The 14212-nt window shown below is 55.9% G+C and overlaps 1 protein-coding gene across 1 annotated transcript in view; it reads right to left on the bottom strand.

Moving 5' to 3' along the window:
• Nucleotides 1-1220: 1220 nt before the first annotated feature.
• The window catches only part of LOC140406631 (zinc finger MYND domain-containing protein 15-like), a gene marked incomplete at its 5' end in the record, with an annotated part of 38127 nt that continues 25135 nt past the window's right edge, over nt 1221-14212 (bottom strand). Inside the window, 3 exons of the mRNA XM_072494634.1 lie at nt 1221-1225; nt 1288-1420; nt 3368-3469. Of these exons, the coding sequence (XP_072350735.1) occupies nt 1221-1225; nt 1288-1420; nt 3368-3469 (240 nt within the window). The remainder of the gene's footprint in view (nt 1226-1287; nt 1421-3367; nt 3470-14212) is intronic.

Below are 14212 nucleotides of genomic sequence, written 5' to 3'. Positions count from 1 at the left end.
CCCATCACTAACCCCAGCCCCGGGGCGTAAATATCCCCCATACTGCCCCCCCCCCCCCAGACCCATCTCTAACCGCAGCCCCGGGATGTAAATACCCCCCATACTGCACCCCCCCCCCCTACCCATCACTAACCCCAGCCCCGGGTGTAAATATCCCCCATACTGCCCCCCCCCCCCCCCCCCCGACCCATCACTAACCCCAGCCCCGGGGCGTAAATACCCCCCATACTGCCCCCCCCCGACCCATCACTAACCCCAGCCCCGGGGCGTAAATACCCCCCATACTGCCCCCCCCGACCCATCACTAACCCCAGCCCCGGGGCGTAAATACCCCCCATACTGCCCCCCCCCCGACCCATCACTAACCCCAGCCCCGGGGCGTAAATACCCCCCATACTGCCCCCCCCGACCCATCACTAACCCCAGCCCCGGGGCGTAAATACCCCCCATACTGCCCCCCCGACCCATCACTAACCCCAGCCCTGGGGTGTAAATACCCCCCATACTGCCCCCCCCCGACCCATCACTAACCCCAGCCCCGGGGTGTAAATACCCCCCATACTGCCCCCCCCGACCCATCACTAACCCCAGCCCCGGGGCGTAAATACCCCCCATACTGCCCCCCCCGACCCATCACTAACCCCAGCCCCGGGGCGTAAATACCCCCCATACTGCCCCCCCCCCCCCCGACCCATCACTAACCCCAGCCCCGGGGTGTAAATACCCCCCATACTGCCCCCCCCCCCGACCCATCACTAACCCCAGCCCCGGGGTGTAAATACCCCCCATACTGCCCCCCCCCAGACCCATCACTAACCCCAGCCCTGGGGCTTCCATCACTATTGCACTCCCCCCCTCACTGCCCCCCCTCACTCCTAGTGACCCCCCTCCCCATCCCCCCACCCCCCATTCCCCCCGCCCCCCCATTCCCTCTCCCCCCTCCCCCTCCCCCTCATTCCCCCCCCCCCTTCATTCCCCCCCGCTGACGGTCGATTCTCCTTGAAGAAGGTGATGACCGGAAGCCTCCTCCGAGCGAACGCCCGCAATGATCCCCGGAATCAAACTCTGCCATGTCGCTGACCCAAACCCCCGACTTCGGGGGGCTCCGGGTCCGTCCCCCGCCCCCGCCACCGGCTCCCGGGCCTTCCGACACCCCGAATATCGCCACCTACGGACTCGGAGTCACCCTCCCTCCCAGGACCTCTGACATGCGAATCCCCTCAGCCTCGAACACGCCCAGAACATGTGTACACGGTTCACAGGACTCCCCCCCCGTGACTGTCTCACCAATGACCAGGTCCGCCTTGGGGGCCTGCAGCATGTGGTAGGGTCTGGAACAGACTTTGATGCGAATATTCCTCCTGTCGGCCCGATCCTCGTTGATGCAGATGTTGGGGTTGACTACACACAGCTGTCCGTCCTGGGGGGGCATCACACACAAACACACACATTCAGCATCTCTCACTCACAGGGCCGGCGGAGGGTGACGGGGGGGGGGGAGCAGTCACCACCCTCACCCCACCCTCACCCCTCACCCTCACCCCTCACCCCTCACCCCTCACCCCTCACCCTCACCCCTCACCCCTCACCCCTCACCCTCACCCCTCACCCCTCACCCTCACCCTCACCCCTCACCCTCGACCCTCGACACTCACCCCTCACCCTCACCCCTCACCCCCAACCCTCACCCTCACCCCTCGACCCTCGCCCTCACCCCTCACCCTCGACCCTCACCCCTCACCCCCAACCCTCACCCCTCACCCCTTACCCTGACCCCTCACCCTCGACCCTCACCCCTCACCCTCGACCCTCACCCCTCACCCCTCACCCTCACCCCTCACCCCCAACCCTCACCCCTTACCCCTTACCCTCACCCCTCACCCCCAACCCTCACCCCTCACCCTCGACCCTCACCCCTCACCCTCGACCCTCACTCCTCACCCTCACCCCCAACCCTCACCCCTCACCCCTTACCCTCACCCCTCACCCCCAAACCTCACCCCCAACCCCACACCCCTCACCCTCACCATCAACCCTCACCCCACCCTTCACCTCACCCTCACCCCTCACCCCACCCTCCCCCTCACCCCTCACTCCACCCTCACCCTCACCATCAACCCACACCCCACCCTGACCCCTCACCCCACCCTCACCCCTCACCCCACCCTCACCCCTCACCCCACCCTCACCCCTCACCATCAACCCTCACCCCACCCTCACCCCTCACTCCTCCCTCACCCCACACCCCACCCTCACCCCTCACCCTCACCATCAACCCTCACCCCACCCTTCACCCCACCCTCACCCCTCACTTCACCCTCAGCCCACCCTCAACCCTCACCCCACCCTCACCCCTCACCCCACCCTCACCCAACCTCACCCCTCACCCCACGCTCACCCCTGACCCCACCCTGATCCCTCACCCCTCACCCCTCACCCCACCCTCACCACACCCTCACCCCTCACCCCACACTCACCCCACCATCACCCCTCGCCCTCCCTCACCCCTCACCCTCACCCCACCCTCACCCCACCCTCACCCCACCCCTCACCCCTCCCTCAACCCTCACCCCTCACCCCACCCTCACCCCTCACCCCACCTTCACCCCTCACCCCACCCCTCACCCCCCACACTCACCCCACCCTCACCCCCCCCACCCTCACCCATCACCCCATCCTCACCCCTCACCCCCCAACCTCACCCCACCCTCACCCCTCACCCCTCACCCCTCACCCCACCCTCACCCCCCACCCTCACCCCACCCTCACCAATCACCCAACCATCACCCCACCCTCACCCCTCACCCCACCCTCACCCCTCATTCCACCCTCACGCCCCACCCTCACCCCTCACCCCACCCTCACCCCACCCTCACCCCTCACCCCTCCCTCACCCCTCACCCCACCTTCACCCCTCACCCCACCCTCACACCTCACCCCCCACACTCACCCCACCCTCACCCATCACCCCACCCTCACCCCCCACCCCCACCCCACCCTCACCAATCACCCCACCCTCACCCCTCACCCCACCCTCACCCCTCACCCCTCATTCCACCCTCACGCCCCACCCTCACCCCACCCTCACCCCACCCTCACCCCACACCCCCCGCCCCTCCCTCACCCCTCACCCCACCCTCACACCTCACCACCCACCCTCACCCCACCCTCACCCCTCACCCCTCATTCCACCCTCACGCCCCACCCTCACCCCACCATCACCCCACCCTCACCCCTCACCCCACCCTCACCCATCACCCCACCATCACCCCCCACCCTCACCCCACCCTCACCCCTCATCCTACCCTCACCCCTCACCCCCCCTCACCCCCCCTCACCCCCGCCCCGCCCCCCCCCCCCGCTGTACCTTCCTCTGCAGGTTGAATTGCTGTTCATCCACCTCCTGGGGTAAGTTGTCACCAACAAAATGAATCTCAAAGGTCACGTGAGGCAGGAGTACCGCCAGTTCCTGAGGAAAATAAACGGGAAGATCCCATCATTCTCTGTCCGGAAACGCACCCCAAACCCGCCCCAAACTCGCCCCAAACACGCCCCAAACACGCCCCAAACACGCCCCAATCTGTATCTAACCCCGTGCTGTACCTGTCCTGGGAGTGTTTGATGGGGACAGTGTAGAGGGAGCTTTACTCTGTATCTAACCCCGTGCTGTACCTGTCCTGGGAGTGTTTGATGGGGACAGTGTCGAGGGAGCTTTACTCTGTATCTAACCCCGTGCTGTACCTGTCCTGGGAGTGTTTGTTGGAGACAGTGTAGAGGGAGCTTTACTCTGTATCGAACCCTGTGCTGTACCTGTCCTGGGAGTGTTTGATGCGGACAGTGTAGAGGGAGCTTTACTCTGTATCTAACCCCGTGCTGTACCTGTCCTGGGAGTGTTTGATGGGGACAGTGTAGACGGTGCTTTACTCTGTATCTAACCCCGTGCTGTACCTGTCCTGGGAGTGTTTGATGGGGACAGTGTAGAGGGAGCTTTACTCTGTATCTAACCCAGTGCTGTACCTGTCCTGGGAGTGTTTGATGGGGACAGTGTAGAGGGAGCTTTACTCTGTATCTAACCCCGTGCTGTATCTGTCCTGGGAGTGTTTGATGGGGACAGTGTAGCGGGAGCTTTACTCTGTATCTAACCCCGTGCTGTATCTGTGCTGGGAGAGTTTGATGGGGACACTGTAGAGGGAGCTTTACTCTGTATCTAACCCCGTGCTGTACCTGTCCTGGGAGTGTTTGATGGGGACAGTGTAGAGGGAGCTTTACTCTGTATCTAACCCCGTGCTGTACCTGTCCTGGGAGTGTTTGATGGGGACAGTGTAGAGGGAGCCTTACTCTGTATCTAACCCCGTGCTGTACCTGTCCTGGGAGTGTTTGATGGGGACAGTGTAGAGGGAGCGTCACTCTGTATCGAACCCCGTGCTGTACCTGTCCTGGGAGTGTTTGATGGGGACAGTGTAGAGGGAGCTTTACTCTGTATCTAACCCAGTGCTGTACCTGTCCTGGGAGTGTTTGATGGGGACAGTGTAGAGGGAGCTTTACTCTGTATCTAACCCCGTGCTGTATCTGTCCAGGGAGTGTTTGATGGGGACAGTGTAGCGGGAGCTTTACTCTGTATCTAACCCCGTGCTGTATCTGTCCTGGGAGTGTTTGATGGGGACAGTGTAGAGGGAGCTTTACTCTGTATCTAACCCCTTGCTGTACCTGTCCTGGGAGTGTTTGATGGGGACAGTGTAGAGGGAGCTTTACTCTGTATCTAACCCCGTGCTGTACCTGTCCTGGGACTGTTTGATGGGGACAGTGTAGAGGGAGCTTTACTCTGTATCTAACCCCGTGCTGTACCTGTCCTGGGAGTGTTTGATAAGGGACAGTGTAGAGGGAGCTTTACTCTGTATCTAACCCCGTGCTGTACCTGTCCTGGGAGTGTTTGATGGGGACAGTGTAGAGGGAGCTTTACTCTGTATCTAACCCCGTGCTGTACCTGTCCTGGGAGATTTTGATGGGGACAGTGTAGACGGTGCTTTACTCTGTATCTAACCCCGTGCTGTACCTGTCCTGGGAGTGTTTGTTGGAGACAGTGTAGAGGGAGCTTTACTCTGTATCGAACCCTGTGCTGTACCTGTCCTGGGAGTGTTTGATGCGGACTGTGAAGAGGGAGCTTTACTCTGTATCTAACCCCGTGCTGTACCTGTCCTGGGAGTGTTTGATGGGGACAGTGTAGACGGTGCTTTACACTGTATCTAACCCCGTGCTGTACCTGTCCTGGGAGTGTTTGATGGGGACAGTGTAGAGGGAGCGTCACCCTGTATCGAACCCCGTGCTGTACCTGTCCTGGGAGTGTTTGATGGGGACAGTGTAGAGGGAGCTTTACTCTGTATCTAACCCAGTGCTGTACCTGTCCTGGTAGTGTTTGATGGGGACAGTGTAGAGGGAGCTTTACTCTGTATCTAACCCCGTGCTGTATCTGTCCAGGGAGTGTTTGATGGGGACAGTGTAGCGGGAGCTTTACTCTGTATCTAACCCCGTGCTGTATCTGTCCTGGGAGTGTTTGATGGGGACAGTGTAGAGGGAGCTTTACTCTGTATCTAACCCCTTGCTGTACCTGTCCTGGGAGTGTTTGATGGGGACAGTGTAGAGGGAGCTTTACTCTGTATCTAACCCCGTGCTGTACCTGTCCTGGGACTGTTTGATGGGGACAGTGTAGAGGGAGCTTTACTCTGTATCTAACCCCGTGCTGTACCTGTCCTGGGAGTGTTTGATGGGGACAGTGTAGAGGGAGCTTTACTCTGTATCTAACCCAGTGCTGTACCTGTCCTGGGAGTGTTTGATGCGGACAGTGTAGAGGGAGCTTTACTCTGTATCTAACCCCGTGCTGTACCTGTCCTGGGAGATTTTGATGGGGACAGTGTAGACGGTGCTTTACTCTGTATCTAACCCCGTGCTGTACCTGTCCTGGGAGTGTTTGTTGGAGACAGTGTAGAGGGAGCTTTACTCTGTATCGAACCCTGTGCTGTACCTGTCCTGGGAGTGTTTGATGCGGACAGTGTAGAGGGAGCTTTACTCTGTATCTAACCCCGTGCTGTACCTGTCCTGGGAGTGTTTGATGGGGACAGTGTAGACGGTGCTTTACTCTGTATCTAACCCCGTGCTGTACCTGTCCTGGGAGTGTTTGATGGGGACAGTGTAGAGGGAGCTTTACTCTGTATCTAACCCAGTGCTGTACCTGTCCTGGGAGTGTTTGATGGGGACAGTGTAGAGGGAGCTTTACTCTGTATCTAACCCCGTGCTGTATCTGTCCTGGGAGTGTTTGATGGGGACAGTGTAGCGGGAGCTTTACTCTGTATCTAACCCCGTGCTGTATCTGTGCTGGGAGAGTTTGATGGGGACACTGTAGAGGGAGCTTTACTCTGTATCTAACCCCGTGCTGTACCTGTCCTGGGAGTGTTTGATGGGGACAGTGTAGAGGGAGCTTTACTCTGTATCTAACCCCGTGCTGTACCTGTCCTGGGAGTGTTTGATGGGGACAGTGTAGAGGGAGCCTTACTCTGTATCTAACCCCGTGCTGTACCTGTCCTGGGAGTGTTTGATGGGGACAGTGTAGAGGGAGCGTCACTCTGTATCGAACCCCGTGCTGTACCTGTCCTGGGAGTGTTTGATGGGGACAGTGTAGAGGGAGCTTTACTCTGTATCTAACCCAGTGCTGTACCTGTCCTGGGAGTGTTTGATGGGGACAGTGTAGAGGGAGCTTTACTCTGTATCTAACCCCGTGCTGTATCTGTCCAGGGAGTGTTTGATGGGGACAGTGTAGCGGGAGCTTTACTCTGTATCTAACCCCGTGCTGTATCTGTCCTGGGAGTGTTTGATGGGGACAGTGTAGAGGGAGCTTTACTCTGTATCTAACCCCTTGCTGTACCTGTCCTGGGAGTGTTTGATGGGGACAGTGTAGAGGGAGCTTTACTCTGTATCTAACCCCGTGCTGTACCTGTCCTGGGACTGTTTGATGGGGACAGTGTAGAGGGAGCTTTACTCTGTATCTAACCCCGTGCTGTACCTGTCCTGGGAGTGTTTGATAAGGGACAGTGTAGAGGGAGCTTTACTCTGTATCTAACCCCGTGCTGTACCTGTCCTGGGAGTGTTTGATGGGGACAGTGTAGAGGGAGCTTTACTCTGTATCTAACCCCGTGCTGTACCTGTCCTGGGAGATTTTAATGGGGACAGTGTAGACGGTGCTTTACTCTGTATCTAACCCCGTGCTGTACCTGTCCTGGGAGTGTTTGTTGGAGACAGTGTAGAGGGAGCTTTACTCTGTATCGAACCCTGTGCTGTACCTGTCCTGGGAGTGTTTGATGCGGACAGTGAAGAGGGAGCTTTACTCTGTATCTAACCCCGTGCTGTACCTGTCCTGGGAGTGTTTGATGGGGACAGTGTAGACGGTGCTTTACTCTGTATCTAACCCCGTGCTGTACCTGTCCTGGGAGTGTTTGATGGGGACAGTGTAGAGGGAGCGTCACCCTGTATCGAACCCCGTGCTGTACCTGTCCTGGGAGTGTTTGATGGGGACAGTGTAGAGGGAGCTTTACTCTGTATCTAACCCAGTGCTGTACCTGTCCTGGTAGTGTTTGATGGGGACAGTGTAGAGGGAGCTTTACTCTGTATCTAACCCCGTGCTGTACCTGTCCTGGGAGTGTTTGATGGGGACAGTGTAGAGGGAGCTTTACTCTGTATCTAACCCCGTGCTGTACCAGTCCTGGGAGTGTTTGATGGGGACAGTGTAGAGGGAGCTTTACTCTGTATCTAACCCCGTGCTGTACCTGTCCTGGGAGATTTTGATGGGGGCAGTGTAGACGGTGCTTTACTCTGTATCTAACCCCGTGCTGTACCTGTCCTGGGAGTGTTTGTTGGAGACAGTGTAGAGGGAGCTTTACTCTGTATCGAACCCTGTGCTGTACCTGTCCTGGGAGTGTTTGATGCGGACAGTGTAGAGGGAGCTTTACTCTGTATCTAACCCCGTGCTGTACCTGTCCTGGGAGTGTTTGATGGGGACAGTGTAGACGGTGCTTTACTCTGTATCTAACCCCGTGCTGTACCTGTCCTGGGAGTGTTTGATGGGGACAGTGTAGAGGGAGCTTTACTCTGTATCTAACCCAGTGCTGTACCTGTCCTGGGAGTGTTTGATGGGGACAGTGTAGAGGGAGCTTTACTCTGTATCTAACCCCGTGCTGTATCTGTCCTGGGAGTGTTTGATGGGGACAGTGTAGCGGGAGCTTTACTCTGTATCTAACCCCGTGCTGTATCTGTGCTGGGAGAGTTTGATGGGGACACTGTAGAGGGAGCTTTACTCTGTATCTAACCCCGTGCTGTACCTGTCCTGGGAGTGTTTGATGGGGACAGTGTAGAGGGAGCTTTACTCTGTATCTAACCCCGTGCTGTACCTGTCCTGGGAGTGTTTGATGGGGACAGTGTAGAGGGAGCCTTACTCTGTATCTAACCCCGTGCTGTACCTGTCCTGGGAGTGTTTGATGGGGACAGTGTAGAGGGAGCGTCACTCTGTATCGAACCCCGTGCTGTACCTGTCCTGGGAGTGTTTGATGGGGACAGTGTAGAGGGAGCTTTACTCTGTATCTAACCCAGTGCTGTACCTGTCCTGGGAGTGTTTGATGGGGACAGTGTAGAGGGAGCTTTACTCTGTATCTAACCCCGTGCTGTATCTGTCCTGGGAGTGTTTGATGGGGACAGTGTAGCGGGAGCTTTACTCTGTATCTAACCCCGTGCTGTATCTGTCCTGGGAGTGTTTGATGGGGACAGTGTAGAGGGAGCTTTACTCTGTATCTAACCCCTTGCTGTACCTGTCCTGGGAGTGTTTGATGGGGACAGTGTAGAGGGAGCTTTACTCTGTATCTAACCCCGTGCTGTACCTGTCCTGGGAGTGTTTGATGGGGACAGTGTAGAGGGAGCTTTACTCTGTATCTAACCCCGTGCTCTACCTGTCCTGGGACTGTTTGATGGGGACAGTGTAGAGGGAGCTTTACTCTGTATCTAACCCCGTGCTGTACCTGTCCTGGGACTGTTTGATGGGGAGAGTGTAGAGGGAGCTTTACTCTGTATCTAACCCCGTGCTCTACCTGTCCTGGGAGTGTTTGATGGGGACAGTGTAGAGGGAGCTTTACTCTGTATCTAACCCCGTGCTGTACGTGTCCTGGGACTGTTTGATGGGGACAGTGTAGAGGGAGCTTTACTCTGTATCTAACCCCGTGCCGTACCTGTCCTGGGAGTGTTTGATGGGGACAGTGTAGAGGGAGCTTTACTCTGTATCTAACCCCGTGCTGTACCTGTCCTGGGAGTGTTTGATGGGGACAGTGTAGAGGGAGCTTTACTCTGTATCTAGCCCCGTGCTCTACCTGTCCTGGGACTGTTTGATGGGGACAGTGTAGAGGGAGCTTTACTCTGTATCTAACCCTGTGCTGGACCTGTCCTGGGAGTGTTTGATGGGGACAGTGTAGAGGGAGCTTTACTCTGTATCTAACCCTGTGCTGTACCTGTCCTGGGAGTGTTTGATGGGTACAGTGTAGAGGGAGCTTTACTCTGTATCTAACCCCGTGCTGTACCTGTCCTGGGAGTGTTTGTTGGAGACAGTGTAGAGGGAGCTTTACTCTGTATCGAACCCTGTGCTGTACCTGTCCTGGGAGTGTTTGATGCGGACAGTGTAGAGGGAGCTTTACTCTGTATCTAACCCCGTGCTGTACCTGTCCTGGGAGTGTTTGATGGGGACAGTGTAGACGGTGCTTTACTCTGTATCTAACCCCGTGCTGTACCTGTCCTGGGAGTGTTTGATGGGGACAGTGTAGAGGGAGCTTTACTCTGTATCTAACCCAGTGCTGTACCTGTCCTGGGAGTGTTTGATGGGGACAGTGTAGAGGGAGCTTTACTCTGTATCTAACCCCGTGCTGTATCTGTCCTGGGAGTGTTTGATGGGGACAGTGTAGCGGGAGATTTACTCTGTATCTAACCCCGTGCTGTATCTGTGCTGGGAGAGTTTGATGGGGACACTGTAGAGGGAGCTTTACTCTGTATCTAACCCCGTGCTGTACCTGTCCTGGGAGTGTTTGATGGGGACAGTGTAGAGGGAGCTTTACTCTGCATCTAACCCCGTGCTGTACCTGTCCTGGGAGTGTTTGATGGGGACAGTGTAGAGGGAGCCTTACTCTGTATCTAACCCCGTGCTGTACCTGTCCTGGGAGTGTTTGATGGGGACAGTGTAGAGGGAGCGTCACTCTGTATCGAACCCCGTGCTGTACCTGTCCTGGGAGTGTTTGATGGGGACAGTGTAGAGGGAGCTTTACTCTGTATCTAACCCAGTGCTGTACCTGTCCTGGGAGTGTTTGATGGGGACAGTGTAGAGGGAGCTTTACTCTGTATCTAACCCCGTGCTGTATCTGTCCAGGGAGTGTTTGATGGGGACAGTGTAGCGGGAGCTTTACTCTGTATCTAACCCCGTGCTGTATCTGTCCTGGGAGTGTTTGATGGGGACAGTGTAGAGGGAGCTTTACTCTGTATCTAACCCCTTGCTGTGCCTGTCCTGGGAGTGTTTGATGGGGACAGTGTAGAGGGAGCTTTACTCTGTATCTAACCCAGTGCTGTACCTGTCCTGGGAGTGTTTGATGGGGACAGTGTCGCGGGAGCTTTACTCTGTATCTAACCCCGTGCTGTATCTGTCCTGGGAGTGTTTGATGGGGACAGTGTAGCGGGAGCTTTACTCTGTATCGAACCCCGTGCTGTACCTGTCCTGGGAGTGTTTGATGGGGACAGTGTAGAGGGAGCTTTACTCTGTATCTAACCCCATGCTGTACCTGTCCTGGGAGTGTTTGATGGGGACAGTGTAGAGGGAGCCTTACTCTGTATCTAACCGCGTGCTGTACCTGTCCTGGGAGTGTTTGATGGGGACAGTGTAGAGGGAGCGTCACTCTGTATCGAACCCTGTGCTGTACCTGTCCTGGGAGTGTTTGATGGGGACAGTGTAAAGGGAGCTTCACTCTGTATCTAACTCCGTGCTGTACCTGACCTGGAGGTGTTTGATGGGGACAGTGTAGAGGGAGCTTTACTCTGTATCTAACCCCGTGCTGTACCTGTCCTGGGAGTGTTTGATGGGGACAGTGTAGAGGGAGCTTTACTCTGTATCTCACTCCGTGCCGTACCTGTCCTGGGAGTTTTTGATGGGGGCAGTGTAGAGGGAGCTTCACTCTGTATCTCACTCCGTGCCGTACCTGTCCTGGGAATGTTTGATGGGGACAGTGTAGAGGGAGCTTTACTCTGTATCTAACCCCGTGCTGTACCTGTCCTGGGAGTGTTTGATGGGGACAGTGTAGAGGGAGCATTACTCTGTATCTAACCCCGTGCTGTACCTGTCCTGGGAGTGTTTGATGGGGAGTGTAGAGGGAGCTTTACTCTGTATCTAACCCCGTGCTGTACCTGCCCTGGGAGTGTTTGATGGGGACAGTGTAGACGGTGCTTTACTCTGTATCTAACCCCGTGCTGTACCTGTCCTGGGAGTGTTTGATGGGGACAGTGTAGAGGGAGCTTTACTCTGTATCTAACCCAGTGCTGTACCTGTCCTGGGAGTGTTTGATGGGGACAGTGTAGAGGGAGCTTTACTCTGTATCTAACCCCGTGCTGTATCTGTCCTGGGAGTGTTTGATGGGGACAGTGTAGCGGGAGATTTACTCTGTATCTAACCCCGTGCTGTATCTGTGCTGGGAGAGTTTGATGGGGACACTGTAGAGGGAGCTTTACTCTGTATCTAACCCCGTGCTGTACCTGTCCTGGGAGTGTTTGATGGGGACAGTGTAGAGGGAGCTTTACTCTGCATCTAACCCCGTGCTGTACCTGTCCTGGGAGTGTTTGATGGGGACAGTGTAGAGGGAGCCTTACTCTGTATCTAACCCCGTGCTGTACCTGTCCTGGGAGAGTTTGATGGGGACAGTGTAGAGGGAGCGTCACTCTGTATCGAACCCCGTGCTGTACCTGTCCTGGGAGTGTTTGATGGGGACAGTGTAGAGGGAGCTTTACTCTGTATCTAACCCAGTGCTGTACCTGTCCTGGGAGTGTTTGATGGGGACAGTGTAGAGGGAGCTTTACTCTGTATCTAACCCCGTGCTGTATCTGTCCAGGGAGTGTTTGATGGGGACAGTGTAGCGGGAGCTTTACTCTGTATCTAACCCCGTGCTGTATCTGTCCTGGGAGTGTTTGATGGGGACAGTGTAGAGGGAGCTTTACTCTGTATCTAACCCCTTGCTGTGCCTGTCCTGGGAGTGTTTGATGGGGACAGTGTAGAGGGAGCTTTACTCTGTATCTAACCCAGTGCTGTACCTGTCCTGGGAGTGTTTGATGAGGACAGTGTCGCGGGAGCTTTACTCTGTATCTAACCCCGTGCTGTATCTGTCCTGGGAGTGTTTGATGGGGACAGTGTAGCGGGAGCTTTACTCTGTATCGAACCCCGTGCTGTACCTGTCCTGGGAGTGTTTGATGGGGACAGTGTAGAGGGAGCTTTACTCTGTATCTAACCCCGTGCTGTACCTGTCCTGGGAGTGTTTGATGGGGACAGTGTAGAGGGAGCCTTACTCTGTATCTAACCCCGTGCTGTACCTGTCCTGGGAGTGTTTGATGGGGACAGTGTAGAGGGAGCGTCACTCTGTATCGAACCCTGTGCTGTACCTGTCCTGGGAGTGTTTGATGGGGACAGTGTAAAGGGAGCTTCACTCTGTATCTAACTCCGTGCTGTACCTGACCTGGAGGTGTTTGATGGGGACAGTGTAGAGGGAGCTTTACTCTGTATCTAACCCCGTGCTGTACCTGTCCTGGGAGTGTTTGATGGGGACAGTGTAGAGGGAGCTTTACTCTGTATCTCACTCCGTGCCGTACCTGTCCTGGGAGTTTTTGATGGGGGCAGTGTAGAGGGAGCTTCACTCTGTATCTCACTCCGTGCCGTACCTGTCCTGGGAATGTTTGATGGGGACAGTGTAGAGGGAGCTTTACTCTGTATCTAACCCCGTGCTGTACCTGTCCTGGGAGTGTTTGATGGGGACAGTGTAGAGGGAGCTTTACTCTGTATCTAACCCCGTGCTGTATCTGTCCTGGGAGTGTTTGATGGGGACAGTGTAGCGGGAGATTTACTCTGTATCTAACCCCGTGCTGTATCTGTGCTGGGAGAGTTTGATGGGGACACTGTAGAGGGAGCTTTACTCTGTATCTAACCCCGTGCTGTACCTGTCCTGGGAGTGTTTGATGGGGACAGTGTAGAGGGAGCTTTACTCTGCATCTAACCCCGTGCTGTACCTGTCCTGGGAGTGTTTGATGGGGACAGTGTAGAGGGAGCCTTACTCTGTATCTAACCCCGTGCTGTACCTGTCCTGGGAGTGTTTGATGGGGACAGTGTAGAGGGAGCTTCACTCTGTATCTAACTCCGTGCTGTACCTGACCTGGAGGTGTTTGATGGGGACAGTGTAGAGGGAGCTTTACTCTGTATCTAACCCCGTGCTGTACCTGTCCTGGGAGTGTTTGATGGGGACAGTGTAGAGGGAGCTTTACTCTGTATCTCACTCCGTGCCGTACCTGTCCTGGGAGTTTTTGATGGGGGCAGTGTAGAGGGAGCTTCACTCTGTATCTCACTCCGTGCCGTACCTGTCCTGGGAATGTTTGATGGGGACAGTGTAGAGGGAGCTTTACTCTGTATCTAACCCCGTGCTGTACCTGTCCTGGGAGTGTTTGATGGGGACAGTGTAGAGGGAGCATTACTCTGTATCTAACCCCGTGCTGTACCTGTCCTGGGAGTGTTTGATGGGGAGTGTAGAGGGAGCTTTACTCTGTATCTAACCCCGTGCTGTACCTGCCCTGGGAGTGTTTGATGGGGACAGTGTAGACGGTGCTTTACTCTGTATCTAACCCCGTGCTGTACCTGTCCTGGGAGTGTTTGATGGGGACAGTGTAGAGGGAGCTTTACTCTGTATCTAACCCAGTGCTGTACCTGTCCTGGGAGTGTTTGATGGGGACAGTGTAGAGGGAGCTTTACTCTGTATCTAACCCCGTGCTGTATCTGTCCTGGGAGTGTTTGATGGGGACAGTGTAGCGGGAGATTTACTCTGTATCTAACCCCGTGCTGTATCTGTGCTGGGAGAGTTTGATGGGGACACTGTAGAGGGAGCTTTACTCTGTATCT

The sequence above is a fragment of the Scyliorhinus torazame genome, unplaced genomic scaffold (assembly GCF_047496885.1).
Source record: "Scyliorhinus torazame isolate Kashiwa2021f unplaced genomic scaffold, sScyTor2.1 scaffold_730, whole genome shotgun sequence".
In the NCBI taxonomy this organism is placed as follows: domain Eukaryota; kingdom Metazoa; phylum Chordata; class Chondrichthyes; order Carcharhiniformes; family Scyliorhinidae; genus Scyliorhinus; species Scyliorhinus torazame.
The sequence above is the reverse complement of the archived record's forward strand: the minus strand, read 5'-3'. Positions and strand labels throughout refer to the sequence as shown.